Source organism: Loxodonta africana, chromosome 24 (genome assembly GCF_030014295.1).
Source record: "Loxodonta africana isolate mLoxAfr1 chromosome 24, mLoxAfr1.hap2, whole genome shotgun sequence".
NCBI lineage: Eukaryota > Metazoa > Chordata > Mammalia > Proboscidea > Elephantidae > Loxodonta > Loxodonta africana.
The window spans coordinates 25,438,144-25,465,427 of NC_087365.1; the positions used below are offsets into that span (position 1 = coordinate 25,438,144).

At 44.4% G+C, this 27,284-nt stretch overlaps 1 protein-coding gene across 3 annotated transcripts; it reads right to left on the reverse strand.

Annotated features, from left to right (window-relative positions):
• Positions 1–1,231: 1,231 nt before the first annotated feature.
• On the reverse strand, positions 1,232–17,497 carry PRNP (prion protein (Kanno blood group)). 3 transcript variants are annotated; one of them, XM_023550043.2, is made up of 3 exons: positions 17,454–17,497; positions 14,018–14,119; positions 1,232–4,139 (listed from the first exon to the last, which is right to left on the reverse strand). In XM_023550043.2, the coding sequence occupies exon 3, from the start codon at positions 4,127–4,129 to the stop codon at positions 3,359–3,361; it is 771 nt and encodes a 256-aa protein (XP_023405811.1). In that variant the 5' UTR covers positions 4,130–4,139; positions 14,018–14,119; positions 17,454–17,497; the 3' UTR covers positions 1,232–3,358. The 3 variants fall into 3 exon arrangements, with proteins under 3 accessions (XP_023405811.1, XP_010589844.1, XP_010589845.1); XM_010591542.3 differs by lacking the exon at positions 17,454–17,497 and adding an exon at positions 17,194–17,307; XM_010591543.3 differs by lacking the exon at positions 17,454–17,497 and adding an exon at positions 15,520–16,246.
• Between the last annotated feature and the right edge of the window lie 9,787 nt (positions 17,498–27,284).

The following is a 27,284-nucleotide window of genomic DNA, read 5'->3' on the forward strand; positions in this document are numbered from 1 at the left end:
TGTTAAGGATCAACTTTGAGGTTAATTTATAAATGAGTGATGCTTTTGAGAATTTGTATGTCATTTGTTTTAATAGTTTTGTGAATGGTGGGATTGCAAGGTGTTGACTTACAGCTTTCCATTTTTAATAAAATTGATCCTCTGATCACTGCAGGGTATTGGTGTTTGCTAAGAGATTAATAAATATTGATTCTAATCATTGTCACTTCTTGTCTTTAATAAATTACAGTTGCAGAATACTTCTAAGTATCCTCAGATCATCAAACCACTCAGTAAGAAGGCAGGAAACGTGCAGAATGAATGGAGATTGTGACAAATGAAAATGGCCTTTTGTGCCTAAAAGAGATTTTCAGTGGAGGCTCACAGGACCTGAGAATATTTTAAAGACTGAGTTACCACTACTATTGAGTCAATGCCCATTCATAGCAACCCCAAAGTAAGGAGTAGAACTGCCCCGCAGGGTTTCCAAAGCTGTAATCTCTGTGGAAGCAGGCTGCCACGTCTTTTTCCCCCTGAGCAGCTGCTGGGTTCAAACCACTGACCTTTTGGTTCACCGCCAAGTGCTTTAACCACTGCACCACCAGGGCTCCTAGACTGAGCTGGGGGAGCATAAAGGAGGTATTTAGAACTTAAGTTTCACTTTAATCAAGAAAATTCTCTATTTCTAAATCCAGGACAGAAAAAAAGCTTCTGGGATGCAATGTGTCCCTCCCATTGCAATAATACCGCTGTCATTTTCCCAGGTCCCTGGGTGTGCACGTGCAGGACCGGGCAGCATCTCACTGTCGTACAAAGGGTCACTATAGTTGGAACCAACTCCACAGCACCTAACAACAACGACATTAACCTAAAACTTGGTGGTTTGAACCCATCCAGTGGGGCCAATGGAAGAAAGGCTTGGTGACTCCTTACATAAAGCTTCAGCCAAGAAAACCCTACGGAGTGGTTTTACTCTGTAACACATGGGGTCGCTGTGAGTTGGAATCAACTCGATGGCAACAGGTTTGTTTGTTTTTGACACATTTAGGTACATGTGGGAAAAGGAAAAGGCAGTGGAGATAAACTGGTATGTGACTGGGAAGTAAGGAAGAGGACAAGACCAGAGCAGGTACATGAAACACTGGCCATCACCCAACATGTGATGTCACTTTGCTCAGGTTAACTCCCCAGGTGCTCTTGCCAACACAAGACACGCACTGGTGAGGATCACTGCGAACAGCCCAGAAAACACTCATCTTTGCTCCTGTTTAATTTTAGTCATAATAAACATTTATAAATCTTCTATACATCGAAACAAGTACATGCAAAGTTACAAATATAGAAAATATAAAGTACATGCTCATTTCATAGACCAGTTAATGGTGTCCATTTTGGATTCTTATACAAAACGATTTCGGTACACACTGTGAAGCCCAAGGACTACACAAAAGGGTTTCCCACATATTAAGTATTTAGCATCTTACAAAAACAGTTAATTCCTTAGATACTTCAGACCTTTAACGGCTCTGAACAAAACTTCTAAGTTTATCATATGCAATATATGTATACTTTTTTTTTTTTTTTACATAAAATAGCCACACAGTGCAAGCCAGTAACATTGCAGAAGAGTAATACATATCTGCTAGGTGACAATAGTGAACAATTAAGGAATAATTTTGCCTTAAGTAACATTAACAGGAATTCCTTTGCCACTCTGAATGGATCGTACCCATGTCATCTCCAATCTAAGCTTTTTTTTGGATTGTCTCCCTAGTCTTTGATTCGAAAGCCAATTAGAGAAACTGAGGACTCGGTCCAATTCTGATTTTTGACAGTTATGAGACAGCAATAAGGAAATGCAAGCATTTTTTAACACCCTATCCATTTTCTTCATTCTGTAATCCTCTGGGATAATCAGACTTTTATAGCTGCAGCTTCCTCTATGTTAAAATCTCTTGGCTTCACCCAAACCATGCTGAACTTATTCACGTTTCCAGGTGAACGAACAAAGACTTGCCTTCAGCATCCAGAATGTCATTTGAGTTCTGCTGCCTTAATTATAGTTTATTACGTTACTAAAGAAGGGAAAGCCACAGGTAGGTGCTTTAAGCATCCAAAAAAAAAAAAGAGAGAGAGATTGCCTCTCAGAGCACTAGTCCCAAGTGCTGTTTCAGTCCCAGAAGCCTTTCATCCATCACAGGTACGCTCGCTCCCTGTGAGAACGTCCCCTTGGCCAGAGTTCTGCTGTTGTGTGAATATTTACTCCGGACGCAAAGGCGGCTGTGCAGCCTGAGTTGCAAAATGGAAAAGCGCTGTCAGAGTTCTCTGGAGGCAGGGGCACCTGCTCTCCAGCGGGCTGAGCCCGCGGCCCAGAGTTGCGGGTTTCTAGTTTTGTTTTTGAATGAGTACCATGTTGCCTCCTTCCAGATTTGGCAGAAATGTTGCTTGGACAGGGAAATGCAGTGAGGTTTTCTTAAAATGGACGTGAAAGTGTCTCCAGATTTCTAGGAAGTCACTGCTCACCCATTCATGGCCCTATTATTTTCTGCTTTGAATTTTTTGTTGCTGCCATGTGTGTTCACGAATGGAAGCATGCTGAATCACTGAACATGTCTGAATTTTTGGAAGATGGTATGAATTTTTTTCTTGCCTCAAACCACAAGCCTACCCTGAGAATCCCGAGGGGCAGACTTGTCCCATAGTGTACCCCCAGAGCTCCTCCCCCCACCAAGGCAACAGGGACTTGAGTCCCAAATAAAAATTTTCAGAATTTCTATTTTTCCTACCAAAAATGCACACACCTCACACAATATTCTGTAACAACAGTAATTTGTGCCACAAGCCCATTTTTTTTTTTTTGTTTCAAATGGTTATACAGGGCCCCACCTGGCGGCAGCATGCACCGTCACTGGGAAAGCAGCTTCCCAAGAAGCTTAAGAGGCCTAAAATGTAACTGGGCGTGCCATGGCACACAGGCCGCGAAAGGGTTGTAAGATGGGGCATTTGTGTATTGGGCTCTAGCTGGGGAGATATTTAGGCAAAGGCATTTGAAGACTGTTTTGAGATTTGTTCTAGCCTCCCCCTATTGCACTAGACCAACCAAGAAGCCTAGATTAACAGGTGATCATTTCCTGTTATTCTCTTACCAGCCCAGCGTTAGTGTTGGCCGCCCATGAAGGACTCAATCCAAGGGGGCTTGAAGAAATAGCATCCTGGGCCCACTCCACACTTCCCACTGCCCATCAGCGCCAAGGGTATTAACTTATGGGTGACAAAGAGAGAAGCAAGAATGAGACACCACCACTAAAAGGGCTGCAGGTAGATACCCCCTCCCCACCTGGTAAAAGAGTAACAAGATGATGACAGTGGGAAGACTGCCTCATCCCACTATCAGGAAAATGAGGAAAGAGAGGAGGAGGATCACAGGCGGGGAGGAGAAGAGGACCATGCTCGACCCTCTCTGGTAAGCCTGGAATTCTTTGCGGTACTGGGTTACGCACATCTGCTCGACCATGCGCTCCATTATCTTGGTATCGGTCTCAGTGAAGTTCTCCCCCTTGGTGATGGTGGTGGTCGTGTGCTGCTTGACTGTAATGTTGACGCAGTCGTGCACGAAGTTGTTCTCGTTGCTGTACTCATTCACGGGCCTGTAGTACACTTGGTTGGGGTAACGGTACATGTTTTCACGGTAGTAACGGTCCTCATAGTCGTTACCAAAATGTATGAGAGGCCTGCTCATGGCGCTTCCCAGCATGTAGCCACCAAGGCCCCCCACTACTGCCCCAGCTGCAGCAGCCCCTGCCACATGCTTCAAGTTGGTTTTTGGCTTACTGGGCTTGTTCCACTGACTATGGGAGCTACCTTGACCCCAGCCACCACCACCATGGGGCTGTCCCCAGCCACCACCGTGGGGCTGACCCCAGCCGCCACCACCATGGGGCTGTCCCCAGCCGCCACCGTGAGGCTGACCCCAGCCACCACCACCCTGAGGTGGGTAGCGGTTGCCTCCAGGACTCCCCTGCCCCGGGTATCGGCTTCCCCCAGTGTTCCATCCTCCTCCAGGCTTTGGTCGCTTCTTGCAGAGGCCCATGTCACTCCATGTGGCCACGAAGAGAACCAGGATCCAGCAGCCCAAGCTGCTTTTCACCATGACGACTGGTCTGAAAAATGAAGAGGATGTCAGTGTTCTAGATCTGTCTTGGAACCATTTAGCACTTGTTGCATAATGAATGAATGAATAAGTGAATAGCAACGGCGTCGCTTCCTCAGTCATAAGTGCTTCTCACACTCTGTGCTTCTCCTTGGCAGCATTTACAACAAAAGTAAGTTTAAGTAAAGGGCTAACAAAACTCTTTCTCCTTCTCTAAGGGCCAATTTGACCTTAAGTTAATTTCTAGCTCTGTTCCCTGGAAACGTGATAAGGGTGGAATGCCAGCAACATTGCTGGCGTTGAACTAGAAACCAGAAAAACCTAACCAGTTAGCACAGAGTCGATTCCAACTCATGAACCCCATGTGTAAGTAGAACTACAGACAGCTGGTGGGTCTGCCACAGCTCTGAGCTTCTTTGGAGCAGTGGTTCTTATACGGGGGTATGTCTTGTGGGGGCCCTGGGGGCCGCGCCTATCTGCTGTCACAGAGGATACCAGCTCCTGCCAGGCACGGGGCTGCTATGCTAAGGGACCAATATGGACCTCATTTTCTGGCACCTGAGCAGCTGTGTGTCGGGGTGGGGTGGAAACGAGACCTTGGTTGCTGGGTCAACTGCTGTGAGGATGACTTCCAGAGAAGAGGGGCCCTGGTGTGGCCCTTCTGAGCAACCTGAGGCCAAGCGTGGCCCATGAGGTCTGGGGAGCTTAATGCCTAGTTAGGAAGACCCCCTAACTGGGCACTGCTGCAATTAAGTCACTGTGCAACTAGTGGCTAATGTCTTCTCTCAGACTCTGCAGGAATGCACGCAGGGACTGAGTCCTTCTCTTGTTTGCTGCCGTATTCTCAGGGCCTAGGGCCGTGCCTGGTACAAAGCAGGCACACAATAGACATTTGTTAAGCAAGGAGCATCCCCTGGACATATAAATGCCACGAAGAATTTCCTCAAAGGAATTCTCAATACCGTTTTATCGGAAACAGGAAAACATCCAGCATTTTCAATCCATATTTCTTTCTTTCTATCCATCTACCTATTTATCTGTCTGTCTGCCTATCTATCTACTGAGACTGCCCGAGGTGGGGTAAGAAAGGCTGTGTTCACAAGGTTTGCAGTCACTCAGCTCATGAATGGGTTTTAGTCCAGCATTTACTGTTAAATGAGTGACTCATTTTTTCCCCCTAATTTTTGGTATAAAAGAAGCATTCTTTATATAAAAGGGCAAGCACTGTTTTGGGGGAAAGAAAAAAAAAAAAACCCACAGAAATCTCTGGATGATAGTTTTATGACCCTTTGCAGAATCTGCAGTCAAATTAAAAATATCCTTTCAGATTCCCCACTGCCATCGAGTTGATTCCAACTCATAGTTACCTATAGGTCTGGGTAGAACTGACCCATGGCGTTTACAAGGCTGTCATCTTTACGGAAGCAGACTACCACATCTTTCTCCAGTGGAGCAGCCGGTGGGTTCCAACCACCGACCTTTTGGTTAGCAGCTGAGTGCTTAACCACTGTACCATCAGGGCTCCTTCCTTTGAGATTATAGATCTCATTTACCCTGGGTGCTCAGTTTCAAGGGCAGAGATCAAAGACACATTGCTACTGTATCCCAGGTGAAATAATGTGCTCAAAATATCATTCTGTACCATAAAACCTAAAGGAGCATAGCCTGTAACACTGATGTCAGTCTCGTCCCCAACATTGGGATTATCTTCTAATTAAAAGTGGCACTGAATGTTGGGGAATGATTTTCATATTGTTCAGAGCTAAACACTAATTGAGTAATACTCATAGGAAGAAGAACTGTTAAACAAACAAATGAATCAACATTCTGTTTATGTTTCTACTATCTTATTGAAATCAGAAGGGCTGTCTTGGTGGCCATAAAAACAAACAAACAAAAAAACCCGTTGCCATCAAGTCAATTCTGACTCATAGCAACCCTATATAGCCCAGAGCAGAACTGCTCCATAGAGTTTCCAAAGAGCACCTGGTGGATTCGAGTGCTGACCTTTTGGCTAGCAGCTGTAGCACTTACCCACTGGTGGCCATAAGTAAATTAAAATATGTTTGAAAGTTACGAGCAGTGTTAAATCTACTCAGATCATGCCAGTTAGGATTTTTAGAGGCTTTTTTGGGTAAGGGTCAGAGATGAAGGCTCCTGGGACATGCTGACTAGCCTCATTCTTGTACTCTACCACTCCTAGCCCCCCAGCTTTCACAGACCTATTTCCCTGTGCAAATCACCGTTTTCTCATGGGGCCTTGTCTTGGCTTCAACGCAATCTACACTGCAGCTCAAACACCCCAGGAAACTGAACTAGGGTATTAGTATTACCTCAGCCACTGACTCCCAATCTGAAGGGTTTTAATATCAGCAGCTTTTTCATTCATCCCAGTGAGCAACCCAGCTAACACCCTGGAGTCTAGAATTTTCTCTCTGTCACATCACACATTGAATCTATCAGCAAAGTCTATTGACTTGACCTTGAAAATAAATCCTAAAACTCTCTGCTTCTTACATTTTCCACCATTATCCTGCTAGCTGAAGCCTCCATCACCTCTTGCCTGATTCCTTCACCAGCCTCTCACCTAGCCTCCCTGTACCTCCCTTTGTCCCCACTGTGTCTTCTCACTTAGCAGCCTGCAGGACCTTTTACTATGTAGGTCATCAGGCCACTTCCCTTACCCCAGCTTCCCAAATGGTGCTCCTTTATACTTAGGATAAAACCCAAAGACCTGACCATGCCGATGAGGCCTATGTGACCCAGCTCCAGCTGCCTTCCTCTCCCCAGCCTCCTGCTGCTCCTCAAACCAGACAAGCATTCTCCTCCTTCTGAGCCTTTGCACTTGCTGTTCCCTCTTCCGGAAGGCTCTTCCTCCAGTCATGCACGTGGCTCAAATCTGCTCAAATGTCACCTCAGTGGGGCCTTTCCACACCACTCTACCTAAAATAGCACCCTCTATCCTATCCCTTTACCCTGCTTCATTTTTCTCTGGAGCAGCTCTGGCTACTTGACATACTATTTACCGCATGCTTACTGTTCATCTTCTCCACTGGACATAGGCTCCAAAGGGCAGGGGTTTTGTCTTGTTCACAGCCATGTCCCCGGGGCCTAGCATTTCTGGTGTCTCCTTCACAGACATACAAAATAAATCCTAAATGAATGAATGAGTGTGAAAAAGTCCATCACAAAGCACAAGGAGTAGTTACACTAAGATGGATACCTAAAGAGAGCTATATTTATGAATTTATAAAATATTTTAAGATATTCTATTAAATGTTTGATAGACAGCAACATATTTATGATTAAAAAATATTCTTGGCAAATTCGGAAGAGAAGAGAATTTCCTTAATTTGATAAAGGGTTATATAACAAAAACAGTAAATACACTTAATGGATAAGCTTTAAATGTATCCCCTTTAAGAGCAGGAATAAGACAAAGAAGCCCACCCTCACAGGCCTGCCAGTCTTGTCTAATGCCACATGCAAAAGAAGTAGCAGGTACAATAACCGGGAGGAAAGAGCTCAAGCTGTCATTATTTGTAATTCATGTGATCACCTACATGGTGAAGCCAACACAGTCAACAGAGCACATGTGAGAACCAATACTAGAGTCCAGTAAGTCTGCGTGATACAAGACTGGCCTGCAAAAAATCAGAAGCATTTCTCTATATCTGCAACAACCGACTAGAAAAAGATAATTAAAGAATAAGTTATCATTCACAATTGTAGCTGAAACTTTAAAGTACGGAAAAGTGGAGAAAAATAAAATTGGATTCCTAATACTACATGTGAAAGTAGACTCCAAATGAATGAAAAACTCAAATGTGAAAGGTAAAGTATGATGTTAGAAGAACATAACGGAGAATTTCTTTGTGACCTGGGGGAGGAATGGGGGACATTTTAAACAAAAGCACAAACTACAGGTAAATAATTGATGAATTTGATAACATAACAATTAAGCATTCTTATTCACTGGGGAATCCATGGACGAAGTTAATAGACTACAGAATGGCATGAGATATTGGCAGCATTTAAAACCAACAGAGGATTCATTTCTGGAACCTATAAGGAATTCCTGCGAGGCATTAACAGATGGTAATTCCAATAGTGAAATAATCAAAAGATATAAACTAATAATTTACAGAACAGAGAAACCCAAAAGGATATGAAAAGATGTTCGAAATCATTAATAGTCATACAAAATGAAAGAAAAAATAATCGTTTAGACTTATCAGGCTAGCAACAAATAGAAAGTTGGCTAATGCCAAGAGGGCATGGGTGTGGGGATACAGGAAGCCATGCAGCTATCAGAGGAGTATGGATGGGATGGTGCAATTGTCCTGGAAAGCAACCAGGCACTATCCAGACAAACACGACCCAGAGATAGCTACTCTCCTAGGTGTACATCTCAAAGAATTCTACGCACAGGTTCATAAAGGCATGTAAGATGTTCGCTAGAGCATTATTTATAGGGTGGGGATTCAAGGGGTGGGGGCTAGGGATGCTTTTTACTGGGAAAAAGGAGAGGAAAAATGGCATGCATGGACATCATGGAGCACTAGGCAATGGCTTAGATGTAGTTTGTTAGATGAACACACAACAACATGAATAGGCCTTAAAAACCACAGTGGGGGAGAGAGGGTTTTTCACAGCACAGTGATGATGACAAGAACAGGGAAATATGATTAATTTAGCCCTCTATGCCTGAGGCACAAAAAACAACAAAAACCCCCCAAACAAAAATACTTCTCCACCATTGGGGTATAAAATAAATCTCAATCAATGAAAAAAAATAGATTTTAAAGACCACATTCTCTGGTTGCAGTGCAATAAAGCTAGAAACTAATAATCAATGCTTGAACTTTGTATATATATATATATATATATACAACAACCCACTACCGTCGAGTTGATTCCAACTCATAGCAACCCTATAGGACAGAGTAGAACTGCCCCACAGAGTTTCCAAGGAGCGCCTGGCAGATTCAAATTGCCAACCCTTTGGTTAGCAGCTGTAGCACTTAACCACTACACCACCAGGGTCGGCGTAGTGGTTAAGTGCTACGGCTGCTGACCACAAGGTAGGCAGCTCGAATCCACCAGGCGCTCCTTGGAAACTCTGTGGGGCTGTTCTACCCTGTCCTATAGGGTTGCTATGAGTCAGAATCGACTCGATGGCGTTGGGTTTGGCTTTTTATATATATATATCTAAACTCAATCTGTATCAAATTGTATATCCTGGATAAAAGAGTAAATCGAAACTGTAACTGCAGAGTTCTGGGAAAACAAATTACTTGAGATATGGACAAAGCTTTATTAGCGGACAATTCACAAGCCTTGAAAATGCCTTTATTATTGAACAAAAATAATGAAAATATGATCACTTAACTCAAAAAAAGGAGGAAAGTTTCAAAATAAACTTGTAGTGATGAAGAAATAATAGAATTGAACATAGAATAAATAAAACCCAGAAAAATGACAGCTATCTAAATTAAATCAACAGATAATTATTTTAAAACGTAGTGTATATACACACACGAATCATCAAAAAACACAACTGCTCTATATTAGAAATGAGAAATTGAAAACAACCTTAGAAAGAGAGAAGACTTTAAAAGGATAACAAATTACTGCATACTTTATTTTATGAATTAAAAATCCGTGTGCAAAGGACTGCCTTTCTATTAAAATGTGAACTACAAAAATTGGCTTAAGAAATAATTCACTCAACAATTATTTAGGGAATAACTAATATATATCAATTTTTAAAGACACAGAAAGCATGAATTGACCAATAACCATGTAAGAAATGGAGGAAAAAAGTTATCAAAACATTACATATTGTAATATTTACAGTACAATAATGAATTAATTTAATGAATATTTATTAAATGTCTTCTAAGGTTCTAGGCATTGTGCTAGGAGCTGAGGATATGATGGTGAATAAGATATTTAGAATAGAGGGTCTGAGGACCAAATAGGAGATCATGCGTCTGGGGCCTTATAAGATGGAGGATAAGTGGAATAATGAGATCGGGGTGGGTAAGGTCAAGATCATATGGGTCTCATGGGCCATAGAAAGTCTAGGTTTCCATTTTATTCTGAATCCAGTGGGGCACCATTAAAGGCTCTTAGTAGGGAAGTAACATGACAAGGTGTTTTAAATATAATCACTCTGACTATTGCGTAAAGAAAAAAAATTAGTGGGGCAAGAAAGGAAATGGGGAGACCAGCTAGGAAACTGTTGCAGGAAGATGGTGACTTGGCTGGGATGGTGAGGATGCAGACAATGAGATGTGAGCAGCTGCATTATATGGGAGGACTAATTCTTACTGCTGACTGTCTAGATGGAGGAGTGAGCACTTCTCAGGCTTATGGTTTTCATAGCTAGGTGGATGGTGGTGCTGCCATCTACTCAAATAGGGAAAACTGGGGTGGACCAATCTTGGGAAACAAAGCCAAGAGTTTCAGTTTGGGCATGTTACGTTTGCCACACCTAGGAGACAGCTCAAGTGGGAGCATCAATTTAGGCAACTGTTGTCAGAATCTGGAACAGTTGAGATAAACATATGGGTATCTTCATCTGAGAAGTGGTGTTTATAGGCAAGGGAATGAAGGGTCAGGATTCAAACCCAGGTATCAGAGTGCCAGGCTTGCACCCTTAGCTACCCTGCTGTACAGCCTCCAGCAACACGGACGCCGATTCTAAAAGAAAACACCATCGAACCAATTTTAACAGTTTAGTAAAAGAAGAATACATTGTGGACGCACAAGGATTGCTTTAGGAATATAGGATGGTTCAAAATTAGGAAATCTACTAATAGGTTAAACAGAAAAAATATATAAAATTCCGTGTAAACCAAAAAAACCAAACCCAGTGCTGTCAAGTCAATTCCGACTCATAATGACCCTATAGGACAGAGTAGAACTGCCCCATAGAGTTTCCAAGGAGTGCCTGGTGGATTCGAACTGCCGACCCTTTCGTTGGCAGCTGTAGCACTTAACTACTACGCCACCAGGGTTTCTAAAATTCTGTGTAGGTACTGAAAAATGTTCAGTTAAAACCAGCATCTATTCTTGATGTTTTAAAAGTTTCAACTGTTAAAAAATAAAAGTTTATACAGAATTGGAAGGATGCTCTCTTTAATGATCGAGAATAGCAGGTACAAACCGACAGCCTGCGCCCGACCTTCACTAAAAGAGGAAAGGTGTTCCCACTAATGTGATGAACAAACAGAAATGCAATCTATTGCTATTATTATTTTAGACTGTTCTGGAAGTTCTAAGCAGGTATGGTTTTCTATCTAGGAAATCTAGGAAAATCACCCAAAAATTTCTCAGAATGATTAAGTGATCTCATTTGGGAGGCAGTTTTTGAAATCAGTGTATTAAAAAAACCAGTGATCGCCCAACAAACTATAATTACTTAGAAGATTGAGTGAGGAAAAATATTGCATAATGACAAAAAATCAAAATACTTAATATTTCTCTAACGATAAATAGTAGGGCTTATATGAGGGAAGCTATAAAATTTTACTAAGACACATAAGGAAGACTTGAAGAGAGGGACATACCATATTTGTGGATGGGAAAACCAATACCAAAAGATACCAATTCGCTCCCAAATAATCCATAAGTCAACACAATTTCAGTAAGAATTCAAAGGAGATTTTTAAAGAACATGATAAAATGATGCTGAGAGTTAAGAGTGAGGACATTTTTGAAAAAGAGGAGAATCCAGGAGGCACTTGCCCTGCCAGATATTAGAATGCATTCTAAAGCTACGATACATCAAACAATGGGGCACTGGTCCATAAGCAGAATGGCAGAACAAGGGAACTAGAGAGAAGGTACCCACAGATGATCTCAATAATCGTTATTCCCATTTATACATGGAGGCTGCAGATCAGAGCCAGTAAGAGCTTGCCCCAGGGTTGTACAGCCCCAAGTCATGGGCCTACAGTCCAAATACAGTGACCAAAGACTTTCATCTCAATGACGTAATAGGCTGGGGCTAAACTTCTGATACTCAAAGCAACAGCTACGGCTTTAAATGTAATTGGTTAAATCAGAAAGTGGCAAGGATCAAACAGCCCCACCCCTGTTCTTTCTTGTGTTAAGAAGAACTCATTTGTCATATTTTAATCTTTTTTTGGATCACTGACCTTTAAAGAATATGATGAAAGCTGCACAACATTTTGCAAAAGATTTGGGGGTGAGGTCCTTCACTGATGTCCTGAGGTTCATCCCTGGCTGGACTAGGGCAAAGGGCCCCCAATCTTGCCTGTCATCAGAATTACCTGGTGAGCTTTAAAAAAAACAGCAGCGCTGGAACCTGTGCCAGGCCAGCTGCCCGCGAGTGACTACAGATGGGCTTTGGGAACCTATATTTGCTTCCCAGGGAATTATACTCCTAGCCAGGCTTCAGAACTAGGTCCACAGGGACCTGACACTCAACAACATCTTACAATAATTTTCATGAAAAGGCAGACCTTCTTGAAGTGATCACACAATACTATAACAGGAACAAATAGAATACAGTCAGAGAAAAAGGGAGCCCCTGTGGTGCAGAGGTTAAGCGCTCAGGCTGCTAACCAAAAGGCAGGCAGTTCAAATCCACCAGCCGCTCCTTGGAAACCCTCTGGGGCAGTTCTACTCTGTCCTAGAGGTTGCTATGAGTCAGAATCGACTCTATGGGCAATGAGTATTTAAGAGAAAAAGGATACTAGTGTCTCAGGAAAAGACAGCTTTCAGTGTAATCAGTGAGATGGCGGCAGAATATGCTGACTAGCTATCTAATTTTAATCTGGATTTCTAGACTAACAGCTAGGCATTTGAGAAAAACATGTTTTCCCTTGGTGGTCAACACCAGGATATGAAACCATATGCCCCGAGGGGTCTTAACCAAGTCACCATCTGCATCCCTCAAAATACACATACTCAGGAAGAGTGCTGTCTGGGTGCTGTTGCCAACAAGATATTTTTTGCCAGAGAGACAAAGAAAACCACGTAAGCATTTTGTGACCATGATCTAAGCACCCTGTGAAACTACCTGTAATCACTAACTGGACTATTAATAATCAGTGACCAGTCAGAGTGTGATGATTACAATATTCATCGACTCTCCTGTAATTGCCCTCCCTGTGGTTTGGTTCCTCGTTTTACCCCATAAGGATACTTGTTTAACGAAACTGTCCCGGGACTGCCCAGTTCCACTTCCAACGGGCTTATGTGGTCCCCAACTGCAATTGTTTTAAATCCTTAATAAACCTCTCCGTTTTCGCTTGAAACAGTGTTCACATTTTTCTCTACATTAGCACTGTTGAACAAATGGAGAAAAAATTCTCCCAACTGTACAAAGCAGCTGCACACACTATCCATTCAAGGATTCTTTTATCATGCTATAGTCATCACCGGATCAGATACAGGCATGTTTTGAATATTTAATGTGCAGTAGTTCACAGCTCATACAGCTGCCTTGGAAGGGGAAATAAGATCTGGTAAGGGAGAATGGAAGAGGTATTTAAAACCCTAGTTTAGAAAACCTTTCACCTTGGTTTGTCAGTTGGCTGACAGTCACGTTCAGTGTTAATTGAGTGCGGAAATGCTTATTATATTATCATTGAGGTTTTATCATATTATTTGAAAAATGACTACTTCCTTAAGTAATTCAGCCTAATGCTAGAAAAGGCCGTGGTCCATTCTGAACAAGATCAAGCTGACCTGACAATAAACAATGATGCAATAGGTGTGAGTTACATATAGAGATCCCAGTGTCCTCCAGAGCAGGGGCTTGTGAACACAGCCTTTCTTGACCCTCATTCTCTGTGACAGCCGGTGACTTTCCACCATCACAAGACCAAAGAGATTCTGCAGGGTACGTACAATCTGTTGTGGCTCAGAGAAGCTGGATCTGTGCCTCCAGGAAGAAGACAGAATGCTTTGGCTGGGCTGAAACTGTTCAGTTTCAAAATATATTCAGGAGTCCTTGAAAACAATAACAAAAAAGAAAAACTAGAATTGATACTAAGAACTGATTCTTTAACAGAAAAACACAATATATATAAATTAATAAACGGCTAATAATTTTTTTTAATAAATGTATTCAAGAAAAAAAAAACAGAAGAATATCTTTAAAAGGAAAAGATGTTAGTTACAAATGCTTTTAAAGGATAAGGGAGCATTAGGTACTATTGTTTCTAAATTGGAAAGTTGATGAAATGATTTTCTACCAAAATATAAAGTAGTATTATCCAATAACTAACCTGCTTAGTCCCCACCAAAACAAAACCTAGTCTTGAAGGATATAATGGTGAGAAATTGTAAACATTTAAAGTACTGATCATTCCAATATAAACTGTTCTAGAACAAAGAAACTGAGGAAAAATGGGTCGATTTATTTTGAGCAACAAACACGACACTGATTTCTCTAAAAAGATCCTCTCTCTCCTTTTTTCTCATATACAGAAAACTGTGGATCCATTTCATTGAAAAAACTGAGACCTATAAAATATTTTGAAAATCACATTATATATTACAGTAAAAACAATGGTATTTATTGTGCTTTTCCTGTCAGATGTCTCACCTATGCATTCGTGTATGAGTAAGCAGATAAGTTTAGTAACCTCTACTCTGACTTGCCAGTAATTTTCCCATATATCACAGACTCCATAATTGTGACTTTTGATGATCATAATGTTTCTTTCAGTTAACGTGCCATGATTTTCCTAGTTATGGCCCTACCATTAGACATTTAGGTCATATCCCAGTTCTAATTCTAGACCATGCTGCCCTGAATCCCTGCCTGGATTTTTTTGTTTGCTTCTTCCCTTGCAGGTAAATTCTCAGGAGTGGGGTTCCAGGGCCACGTCTTCTAGTTTAATTCACCTTCCATTTGCTTTACAAAAGGTTTGTATTGATTCACCACGTCCCAGGGGAGTGTGAAGAGGAAAAGGAATAAAGGCATACACACTAAGGGTCAGTTTTACAGAGACGGTTAAAGCTAATCTTTGCAGCCAAACCTGGTTGTAGGTATCACTTCCTCCATTTTAAGAATGGACAAAGGGAGGATTAGGAAATGAAGTAACCCGTCCAATGTCATAAAGTTAGTTGCAGAGCCATCTTTCTAACCCCAGAGCCTGGCCACCTCTCTAGATCCCTGAATACGAATGAATTCACCAGAACCTTCCAGCCAAGGTTGCTGTTACTATTATTGTTGTTTTTGTTAATTTAACAGATGTAAAATGGTAATCCAAACTTGTCTAATTTGCATTTTATTGTGATTCACCACTATCTATTAGAATCTTGATATTTTCCTCTCACAGCTATGAAAACCAACTATCAGATACAAATAATATGCCAAGAACATCTTAATTCTCTTCCCATACCTAGCTCTTTTTCATTTTAAGAGCTTCTCAGTGAGAAGGTAAAAATTTTAGGTTCTTTTTCACTGGTGATGATCGCCTTCTTTGAGATAGTTATTCTTTCAGAGGTCTGACCTTGTTTTCAATTTTCTGTTCCTATTTTCCTTATAATTTGATTTGTAAAAATCTTTAGTCCTATTCCAACTGGAGTTTTTCTGAAGGAGAGGGGAACCATCTCGAACGTTCGTTCTGTGGAGAAATGTTTATTAAACGGTGATGCTTTAGGTACAAGAAAATAACGCAGCCATTAAGTCCATCATGATTAGGGTAGTAGAACTGCATCATGTCGATATATGAATCTGGAGATGAGGAAACGGAAAAACAGAAAGCAGTGGCTTTGAGATGGTGCAGATGTGAACGTGAGGGTGGAGAGATTACGGTGTAAAAAACCGCATTTTTTTTACAATTATTACAGACAGAAAAGGAAAAGAACGTTTTAAAAAGGGCAGGAAAATGGGTTCTCTCCTCCCCCCATGTTTAATAAATTTAATAATAAAATGTGAAGAAATCTCCAGAACAGGTAGGGGAGGCTGGCTATTTGAGAGACGCCACGGTGGCACGGTGGTTAAGAGCTCTGGCTGCTAACCAAAAGGTCGGCAGTTTGAATCCACCAGCCGCTCCTTGGAAACCCAGTGGGGCAGTTCTACGCTGTCGTATGGGGTCACTGTGAATAGGAATCAACTCAACAGCAATGGGGTGTTTTTTTTTTTTTTTTTTTGGCAGGCCAGGTTCCCTCCCTCGGAGCCCCCAGAGCACTGGGTTCTCTCCCTTCAGGAGGGCAGGGAAGAATGTGAAAAACCGAAGCCCGCGGGTCCGCCGGAAACCTAGGGCCTGCGGAGGCGCGAGCTAGGGTGGTCCCGGCCACAGACTTCCTGCCAGCCGGACCCTCAGCGTCCCCGGAGCGGGGCCGCCCCGAAAGCCCTCCACCGCCCAGGCCTGGAGAAGCCGGCCCTCCTGGCCTACGAGGGCCCAGGTGCCCAGGCGGCCGCGGCCTCCGCATGGGGGCCCGGGTGGCGTGGATGGAAGGCGCGGCCGCCTCTCGGGAGCAGCTGAGTCGACGCTGGAGGTCGCCCAGGGCTCCTCCCCCGCCGAGGCCGGGACACGCGACCGGCGCCCCCGTGGGCACCGGGGAGGGGCCGGGCCTGGCTCCAAGGGTGGCCGGGCGTTCCCTGCCCGGTCTTCCTCGCCCAGCGCCCCAGCGAAGCCCGCCTGCGGCTCTCCTTGGCCGTTCCCCGGCCGCGTTTACACGGTGACCCGCGCGGGGCGCCACGGATAGCCCCAGCCCCAGCCCCGGCCCTGCGGTCCCCCGGCCGCGCGACTCGCCCATCCTGCTCCTGGACGTGCAGGGTGGGGGCGATTAGACGCCCTCGGCGCCACCAGCACCCCCTCCTATTCCGCATAACGAGGCCTTTCCCTGCTACCCAGAAAAGCAGAGGCCGCCGGCGTCACCCAAGAAATGCGCAGACTGGGCAGGTCTGGGCGCGCCACGCGCGGGCGAGAAGCCCCTGAGCCTCCTCCGGCCCTACAAGGCCAGCGCCTCGGCCCCCGGGGCCCCCGCCGCACCCCAGTCCTCAGGACCCCCGCCCGCACCCACGCGTCCCACGGGCTCCCTCTCGGAGGAACGACAAGGCTGTTTACCTGCCTCCGGGGAGAGGAGAGGAGAGGAGAAGCAGCTCGCTCGCAGCGCCGCGGCTGTCAGCCAGCGACTGGCACCGAGGGCAGGCGACGCGCAGGGCCGGGAGGAGGTGCCGGGGGCGGGGAAGGGAGGCGGCGGCGCTCGCTGTCGGGGTCCGCGCGGGGACCAATTATCGTGCTGCCTGGCGCACCCGCCGGAGCATCCGGCGCCCAAGTTTACGTTAAACGCTTGGCAGCCCAGGAGGGCCGGGAATGTGACTCACCGAACAACGTGCTGGGATGGACACCTGCATCAGCTGAGACCGCCTCCCGGTGGCATCACTCGTGATGTTGCTCATTGACTATAAAAATAATCTTTAAAAGGAAGTTCGGCCCAAAGCCCCAGCTCCCCCGTTGCATAATGGAGCACTGGAGAAAACTAAAAGTTAGGGAATGAGAAAGCAATTTCTGGAACCTTGGTAACCGGAAATTTCTATAGAAAGGGGGGAAAAGGAAAGCTTCCCGGGATTGAGTCCAATATTTACGAATTTTCACATAAACCCTTAAAATTTGAGGCCTAGAAAAGACATTGGCCATCACCTGTTTCTTCAGTTACACACTTTTTGCTCCTTATGACACATAAAAGAGGTGGTTTACAATATGATAGTCGCAAATGAGAAAAATGTGCCCTCCTTAACAAGTGCGTTTTTATATTACCCGAGGAACCCTGTAAGATAGTGATGTGTCCTTGTTCATTATTCCTGTTGAGAAATTAGATGGGGTTTGTCTTATTTAAAAGATAGGCATGGATGTAACGATAGGACAGGAGTTAGGGGGACCATATTAATTATTACCCAAATAGGGACACTTTTGAGAGCAAAAGGGACAATAACATAAATTAAGCTGGGACAATGGGCATAAACCAGGACTGTCCTGGCAAAAAAATGGGACATTTAGTTCTATCATTAGGGACAGAGAGGCTCTTGAAAGAAAAGCAGTGTAAGGATACTGAGGCAGTAATTGGAAATAATTTTAGGCTAAATTCCTGTATCTCAGCGCCGGGCAGGTGGGAGGGGAGAGGACGTGATGGGAGAGAGAAGGCCGGGAGAATTGTACAGAGTAGAGGTGAGATGAGACAGTACCTGGGGTGAGGTTTCTGTTCTGTGTGTGTGGGTCTGCTGGCCAGGGGGAAATGAAAGAGCTGGAAAACGGCCATTAGATGGAGATGATGCAGTAAGATAGAAAGGACTGGATTTTGGCCAGTTAGAAATGGGCATTAGGCAGCAATGCCTGGCCGTTTTACATCCCGTCAGACATATATAATGATTAAGTTGGCAGTGCTCTTACAGCCTTACCTCTTTTCCTCAGATGTGGTTTATTATGAAGTGAACTGGGGCCAGTGAAGCATCTCTTTGATTCTTCTATAGGCTCCTGGGCTGCTGGAAGAAGTGGGTTGGGGGTCAGGAGTAGGTGATAATCAGCGTAGGCAAGGGGCCGACTTCCTCCTGGCAGGAGGGGGCCCTGGGAAGCTTGGTTAGGAGACGCTAAAGCCCAGATTTTCTAAAAAAAATTGTGCATCTACTGGCAGTAGGGTGGGTTCTAAATCTAATCACTTCTGAGTTGTAAAAAGAGCAGATTAGACCCAGAGGCCCACACACATGGGGGAAGACAGACATGTGACGATTCGTCTACAACCAAAGGAACTCCAAGGATGGCCGGCAGACACCAGAAACTAGGAGAGAGGCTCACAGAAGGTATTGACATGGCCAAGACTCTGACTGAGACTTTTAGCCTCCAGAACTGTGAGAAAATAAATTTCTGTTCTTTCAAGTACCCCTGTTTGTGATATTCGCGTTACAGCCGCACTATGTAACAAAGACAACGTCCCGTATAACCTAGTCAGGAAATATGGAGAAGCTGAAGAAGTCAAACTCTAAATTTATCTTATTCACCAAAGTAGAATTATATCATTCAACAAATATTTATTGAGCACCTAGTGTGAATTAGATAGGTACAGTCCCTGGCCCCAGATATCAGAGGGTATACAGGAAGTGATCAGGTGATACAGGGCATAACAGACCTCAATAAAATTGTTTGGGTTTTAATTAAACATGATAGAAATTCTCTGAAGATTTAAGCAGGGAGTGACATGACCTGCTTTGCCCTTTTGAAAGACCACCCTGGTTGTTGTGGGATCATGAGGTGGGCAAGAGTGAAAGCAGGGGCTGGTAGGTGGCTTTTGCAGTGGTCCAAGGGAGAGAAAATGGCCTGATCTAGGGTGGTGATAAGGGATGGATTCAAGACAGAATTTAGATGTTGAGCTCACCAGATGTACTAATGTCAGGATGTAAAGAGGGACGGAAAAGGAAGCATCATGGCTGAATCTAAGGCTTTTTTAAATGAACAACTCGAGGTGGTAGAGCTATTTTCTGAAATGGTCAAAAATGGAAGAGGACTTAGTTTTAGGGGGTGTCTTTGTTATCTAGTGCTGCTCTAACAGAAATACCACAAGTCTGTTGGCTTTAACAAACAGAAACTTACTCTCTCACAGTTTAGGAGGCTAGAAGTCTGGATTCAGGGTGCCGCCTGTAGGGGAAGTCTTTTTCTCTCTGTTGGTTCTAGGGGAAAGTCTTGTCATCAATCTTCCCCTGGTCTAGGAGCTTCTCAGCACAGGGACTCTGGCTCTAAAGGACATGCTGGGCTCCCAGTTATTCTTTCTTGGTGGTAGTAGGTCGTGATCTCTCTGCGAGTTTCTGACTTTTTTTTATCTCTTGTAAGATAAAAGGTGATGCAGGTCACACCCCAGGGAAACTCCTTACACTGGATCAGGGATGTAACCTGAATAAGGGTGTTGCATCCCACCCTAATCCTCTCTAACATAACCGAAACTTGCCTTATTAACCACAGCCAGAGATTAGGCTTTACGATGCATGGGAAAATTCCATCAAATCAAAAAAATGGAGGACAACCACACAATATTGGGAATCGTAGCCTAGCCAAGTTGACACATATTTTTAGGGGACACAGTTTAATCCATGACAAGGGGAAATCAGAGGTTGCTTCCATTTTGGACATGTTGAGTTTGAAATGTCTGTGTGACCCTCAGATGGGTGAACCTGGGTGTTCTGGAACTTGGCAGGGGTTGGGGGGAGAAGGGAGGATTGGTGCTGAAGATACACATTTAGAAGTTGTCAGTATGTAGATGATTTTCAAGGCCATGGGCTTGGATTAAATCATCAAGGGAAGTGAAGCCAGTGAAAAGAAATCAGGACTGAACAGCAAGGAACGTTGACATTTTTAGATCAGTGGTCCTCAGTGTTTCGTGTGTCTGACCTGGAGGACTTGTTATGTTACTGAACCCTAGACGGTGGGTCCTTGTCCGGCATGCTCAGACTTGCCAACCATCTGGACAGTGGTCTTTGAGAAAGAGAAAGTAACTTTATTGCAATGTGCAGAGCAAGGAGCCCAGGGGAAGCTCCTCAGATATGTGATTTGGGCAGCAAGATGGCGGCCGTGCAGGTGTTTTGGGGAGGGAAAACTCTAGAAGACCTTCTAGACCTCTAGCTTCGAAATAGGATCAGGATGATGATTTTCCTTCTGGTTTGCTTCTCCAGTTGCTGAGTCCTCTGTTGAGGTCAATTAGCGGTCATGGCTGGCCCTGCTGCACTCGTGGGGCACGCCAAATCTGAATTGGGCTAGTTTAAGGACTAATGGAAATTTACCTGCATTAGTGAGGTCAGGTTACAGTTAAAGCACAATGTTTTAGTTATATTTCCCTGGAAGAGGTATGGCAAGACCAGACACAGACTGAGAGAGAGAAACCAAAAGTTTTAAAGGTTTTATTACACTCTTAATTTTTTTTAATTCCCTGGGGAGAACACAGCACGCCAAGCAGAGCCATTTAGGGGATTGCGCCCAGGGACAGGGTAACAACAAGCTGGAATTAATTGTAGGAGACTGCTTATATATAGTAAACAGGGCGGGATTAGCTAGGATTTCCAAGTTTCTTGGGGATTGGGTATTTTTAATACTCCTGGAGGCTACAGGGCATATGGCTGTCCCTAGTTCTTGGGTACCTAGCTCTGCAATGATGAGCGTGGGTTCATAGTGACCCAGGAGTGTGAGAACCAGATAAGGACTTAGAAAAAAAAAAAAAAGAGAGTAGACTTAATCAGCTGCTCAAGAGGGGGAATTGATTGGTTTCCAGCCAGGGCCTCAAAACTGGGTCAAGGCAACATTTGTGAGATATTACATTACACACACATATCACACCAGTTGCTGTCAAGCGGATTCCGCCTCATGGCAGCCCCGTGTATGTTAGAACAGAATTATGCTTGATAGGGTTTTCAATGGCTGATTTTTCGGAAGTAGATCACCTGGCCTTTCTTCCAAGGTATTTCTGGGTTGACTTGAACCTCCAACCTTTCAGTTAGCAGCCAAGTGCTTTAACAGTTTGAATCCCCCGGGTACTCCATATTACACACAAATTGTTGGCTCCTGATTTAGTAGTTCTGGGATGGGTCCTAGAATCTGCATTTCTAATGAGTTCCCAGTTGATGCTGCTGCTGCTGGTCAACAGACCACACTTGAAGGTAGAGGAGGAATAAAAAAAAAAAAAATTTTGAATAGCCAGCAGGAAAGGCTGAGAAGTGACAGCCAGTGAGATGGGAGGAGCACGAAGAGGAAGCTGAGCCAGGTGAGTGTCTCCGGCAGGAGTCAACTGTCGAGAGGTCAAATGGAGTGGAGACAGGCGGGAGTTCACTGGCTCTGGGGACGTGGAGTTTCTTGAGGACTTGATGAGAGCAGTTCAGTAGAGTGGTGGGGACGCAGTAACTTGAGGAGCGGATGGAAGTTGAGGGAGGAGAGACACTCTGAGCGGAACAGCAAAACCAGGCAATAGCTGGAGAAGAATGTGCACTCAAGGGAGGGTTTTTTAAAAAAAATTGTGGTAAAATATATATAAAACATAAAATTTGCTATTTTAACCATTTTTGGGGGGGCCAATTCAGTGGCATTAAGTATACTCACAAGTTTGTGCAACTATCGCTGTTACTTATTTCCAAAATTTGTTCATCACACTAAATAGAAACTCTCGTACCCATTAGGCAAGACTTCTCAAGGGAGGTATTTTGATTTCTTTCTTTGGTTCTCTCCCTCTCACACACACACAAACACACACAAACACACACACAGGTGGGTTCTCTTCAAGGTGAGCCCATTCCATGGTCTATTCATATCCTCCAAGACCTTGCTCTTTCCTTCCCTCCACTCTGACCTCCCTGGGTTGGAGCTGAACAACCTCATCAGACATCACCATAGGCAGAGGAAGAAGAACATGTTTGTGGTCTTCTCCTAGGAGTGAGGAACATTCTCCCCAAAGGTGTATAATCAACAATTTAAAGGGAAAGCACCCTGCTGCTGCTACAGTCCGGGGTGGCTTGCGACTCTCCATCCTTTAAACACACTGAATGGTTCCTTAATGGCTAGGCTCCAAGGTCCAGGGTTAAGGTCTTTGTGAAAGAGCCCTGAGCATGTTTCTGACTGCATCTCTGCAGGACTTAAAGGACCACTGGTCCCTCCTTTAATTGCCTTGCTGAGGCTGCACTCAACCAGTTCCTTCAGCCCAGAGCTCCTTGAGGCGCCTCTCTTCTGTGGGGTCCTTGCCCAGACTTGTCCTTCTCTGTAAAATCCTTCCAAATCTCCACCCAGAACTCAACCGTTCCTCCCTGTTTAGCTCTGGCGGCTCCTGGTTTGTACTACCATCCAGCTTGATTTTATTCTAATTTACCTGTTGGCGTTTAGCTAGATTATAGATTCTTTGGGAGATTATAGATCACCTTGGAGATAATAGGTGCCCTGGAAAATTGAAGATGCCCTGGGTGAAGCTACCTCACAAGCTAGCAAGCTAGCTCTTGTTCCCCCCCATTTTTTCCCTTCACCTTTGTTTCCTTCCCTTTTTCTACCCATGTCTAATTCTCTAACCATGTGTAAAGTATCCCAGCTACCCAAAACTATGCTCGGCGCCACCTAGACCCTTTGCCACACTTGGTCCTTCTCCGGTTGCTTTCTTCTGTGCCACATATTTTATGGAACTAACAGTCCGATGTTGTCAGCTCTTTTTTGTCTCCCACCCCCAGGCCTGGCTTCTGACTTGTTCTATTGTTTTGGAAACTGGAGCTTTCCTGTGTCTCTACTGGGAATTTTTCTCATTACCAATGACCAGTCAGCTGCCACCCTCACTCGGTGTGTACAAGCAACTTTTTTACATAAAAAACCAATTGCCCGTGAATTAGGTCCAACTCATGGAGACCCCATGTGTGTCAAATAGAACTGTACTCCGTAGGGTTTTCGATGGCTGATTTTTCAGAAGTAGATTGACAGGCCTTTCTTCCAAGACACCTCTAGGTGGACTTGAACCTTTAATCCTTTGGTTAGCAGTTGAGTGTGTTAACCTGTGTGCACCACTCAGGGACTCCACTTTTTACGTAGATTGTACATAAGGCATTATCAGTGCAATTCAGGTGGATTCAACCAGCAGTGGTGTGGAAGAGTGGGTGTCAAGGCTTTTCCTCTCATGCTTCATTAAACTCAAATAATATTAATCCATAAGGCTGGCAAAAACTTTATAATATGCTCCACTGCCTAGTAAGATTAATGTTGTTGTTGTTAGATTCCGTCGAGTTGGTTCCGACTCATAGTGACCCTATGAAAGATAGAATGAAACACGGCCCTGACCTGTGCCATCCTCACAATCCTTGTTATGCTTGAACCCATTATTTCAGCCAGTGTGTCAATCCTTCTCATCAAAGGCCTTCTTCCCTTTCGCTGACCCTCTACTTGACCAAGCATGACATCCTTCTCCAGGGACTGGCTCCTCCTGGTAAAATGTCCAAAGACATGAGACGAAATCTTGTAATACCCCTCATTATCTTCTCTTTGTTTCAGAATATTCTCAGATATTCTTGTTTATTTCTCCTTCCAGATTAATCTTATAATTTTGTTGAATTCTAAGAAATTCATGGTTGGGATTTTTATTGGGTTGGCATTACATTTACGGATAAATCTAGGAAGACTTGACATCTTTATGTAAGACACAGTGCTCCCATATTCAGGAAAATAACACCAATCTCTGTAGATTCAGGTGGTTCTGGGTACCTCCCGATAGAGTTATGGCAGAAGCTCTTGATGCCTTGTCCCATATCCCCGTGGCCCACCTGAGCTCACCATAACTGAGGTTTCCAGAATGCTGACACCTTCCCGTCTTGAAACCTGCATCTCTCTTTTCGGCTTAAGGTCTTTTTCCGGCACCATCTGAGTTGGCCCTTGCATGGGCAGCTGCACCCCAAAGCGTGAGGAGCCAGTGCTGATGGGGCACGTCTCACCAGTAGGAGAAGGGAGTTGATGGATAAGTGCTCCAGCTTCTCTGTCTTGCCATCTCTTGGAAGGTCCACTTGTAGGATGGAGCCCCAGTTGCCCACAGTGGTAATTGGCCCATTACCCTGTTGCCATTGAGTTGATTCCAACTCACGGTGACCCCTTGTGTTACAGAGCAGAACTGCACCATAGAGCTTTCTTGGACGTAGTCTTTACAGAAGCAGATCACCAGGCCTTTCGTCCATGGTACCACTGGCTGGGTCCACCCACATTTAGGTGAGTAGTCAAGCTCAAACCATTTACCCCACCCAGGGACAATTGTCTCATTAAAACACCTTTTGCTGACTTTTCTTCCTTCTTTGTTTATACTCCCCACTTCTTCACTTGGGCTTACTGGAGTAACCTCCCAGATAGACCACCTGCACCCAAGTCTCAGTGTCAGCTTTTGGAGGACCCAAACTAAGACGCAAGTTTTATAGTTTTCTTTATGCATATCACTCACTAGGGCTTGCTATTCTGGTTACTTGTGTTTCTTCAGCAGTGTATATACCTTTCGTAGCAGGAAATTTGACTGCTGGGAGCTTCACATGAACAAGACCGCAGTGCATCTCTGGAAAGGATATAGTTAGAAATGTACATAAATAATTTGCTTGTAAAAATAAAATATTGCACAAGTAGAATTAGAAGCATGATAAAATATTGAATTGCTTTTTCTGTATTTTTGTCTTGTCTTTATTTTGGCTTTGTAAATATCTAATACTTACAGAGGGCAGGAAGAAAGGCTGTAACTCTCAATATTTAAACAAGCACTGCTCAGGGAGTAAGTCATCTGGACATCTTCCAGGAGGAAATATTGAGATGGCAGGTAAAGATGGCAGGTAAAGAGGAAAGACGTAGCATGTCGTCATAGAAATAAATGATGCTGTGGGTGTTTGGGATGGTGTGCATGTGGCCGGGAGACACACGTGATCACCGAAAATAGAAGAGAAAGTGTGGCCCCCTGGAATTAGGATTTGAATGCAAGAGGGAAGGATTTATTTATAACAGTCTAAGTGCTTAAAAAGGCTTGTTGATGATGTGTTTTATATTCCTCAAGATGGGTTTTGAAGTTTGACCATGTTCCTTGCTAATTTTTTTTTAATGTGAAATTTTATCTTTTTTTTTGTGGTGGGTATACATTTTTTTTTATAGATGTAAGCAAATAACTTGTCATTTCAACATTCTTCATGTGTGCAATTCAGTGGCGTTAGTTATGTTTATCGTGTGATTCAGCCATTATCTTGTCATTATGATATTTTTTTTTAAGGAAGGGAGGTGGGTGAGGCTCAGATCAGTGCCATCCTTACTGGCTAGCCCTGGGGTGAGGGTCCCCAGTACAGTAAAGTGTTTGGCAGGGGACTGGCCACTGAAGAGCCCCTTTAGGTTCATGAGCACTCTGGCACTGGCTGCTAGTCATGCTAGTGGAGAGCTCCTTAAAATCAGAATGTGGCTGGTGAACCTATAGCCAGAGCGAAAGGATTTGAATGGCTTTTTGCTTTTCTGAGGCTGTTCTGGGTGTGGTGCAGAGACGGAAGTCTCTTTTTCTAATCTGCTCCTTTGGGCTGTCTTTGTCTTTGCCAGAAAGCATTCTTGCCTTATTGAAAAACACATTCTGTGCTGATGTCTCTTCTCCTCTGAAGGCAATGCTGTCCTCTCAACTACAGGGGAGAAGCTAGCCCTCCAATTGTATGCTCGCCCCTTTAGGGGTTTATGTGTCCTCAGGTAGTGTGTTTTATTTCTGTGTGACTGCGGCGCTGGGGTACAGGCGTGTGTAGGAGGGAAAGGCATGAGGTAGGGAGATTGCTTGGCTCAGCTTTAGCCTGAGTTGTGTCCAGCTCTGGGATACACATGCCTGGTGGGCCCGATTCCCTGGTGGCTGTGACTGCCAGGAGCCCCTGGGGAGAGGACTTGTTTGAGGGGCAATCAGCAAACTTCACCTAGTAGCAAAGCCAGTGTGTCCCTTGTCTTTGTCTCTCCTGGCCCAGCCCCCATACACAAGCATTGAGTTCTGTGCAGCAGGTGCTGTGGGTGGGAAAATGAAGAATTTTACCACATGAACCTTAGGGCCACTGGGTTTCTAGTGAAACAGAGAAGGAGGAAGAGGGGGTGCTCTCACTTCTGCTTGAGCCTCTGTGTGGCTTGGACGGTCCTCTGACATCTGCAGGTTTCCAGAACCTCACCAGTGGTGACTACAGTGTCCCAGAGTCACCAGGAGGATGACCTGGTGCCTGGGGCCATGAGCGAGAAAGACACTTGGTCATGGATACACACGAATACACAGTATTCCTGAAATCCTCGGGGCTTTTCAGGGCATTGTGTTGCAATGGTTAAGTGCTTCAGCTGCTAACACGAGGTTGGCGGTTTGAACCCACACAGTGGCTCCACAGGAGAAAGAGCTGGCGTTCTGCTCCAGTAAAGATTACAGCCAAGAAGCCCTTACGGGGCAGTTCTATTCTGTCACATGGGGCTGCTGTAAGTTGAAATTAACTTGACAGCACCTAACAACAATGGGTCCCACATTAGCAAGTGAGGAACCTAGATGTCTCCCAAATCTATCTTTAGTGCTCTCTAGTCACATTCAGGAGCTCTAGTGGCACAGTGGTTAAGAGCTCGGGCTGCTAACCAAAAGGTCGGTAGTTCAAATCCACCAGCCACTCCTTGAAAACCCTATGGGACAGTTCTACTCTGTCCTATAGGATCAC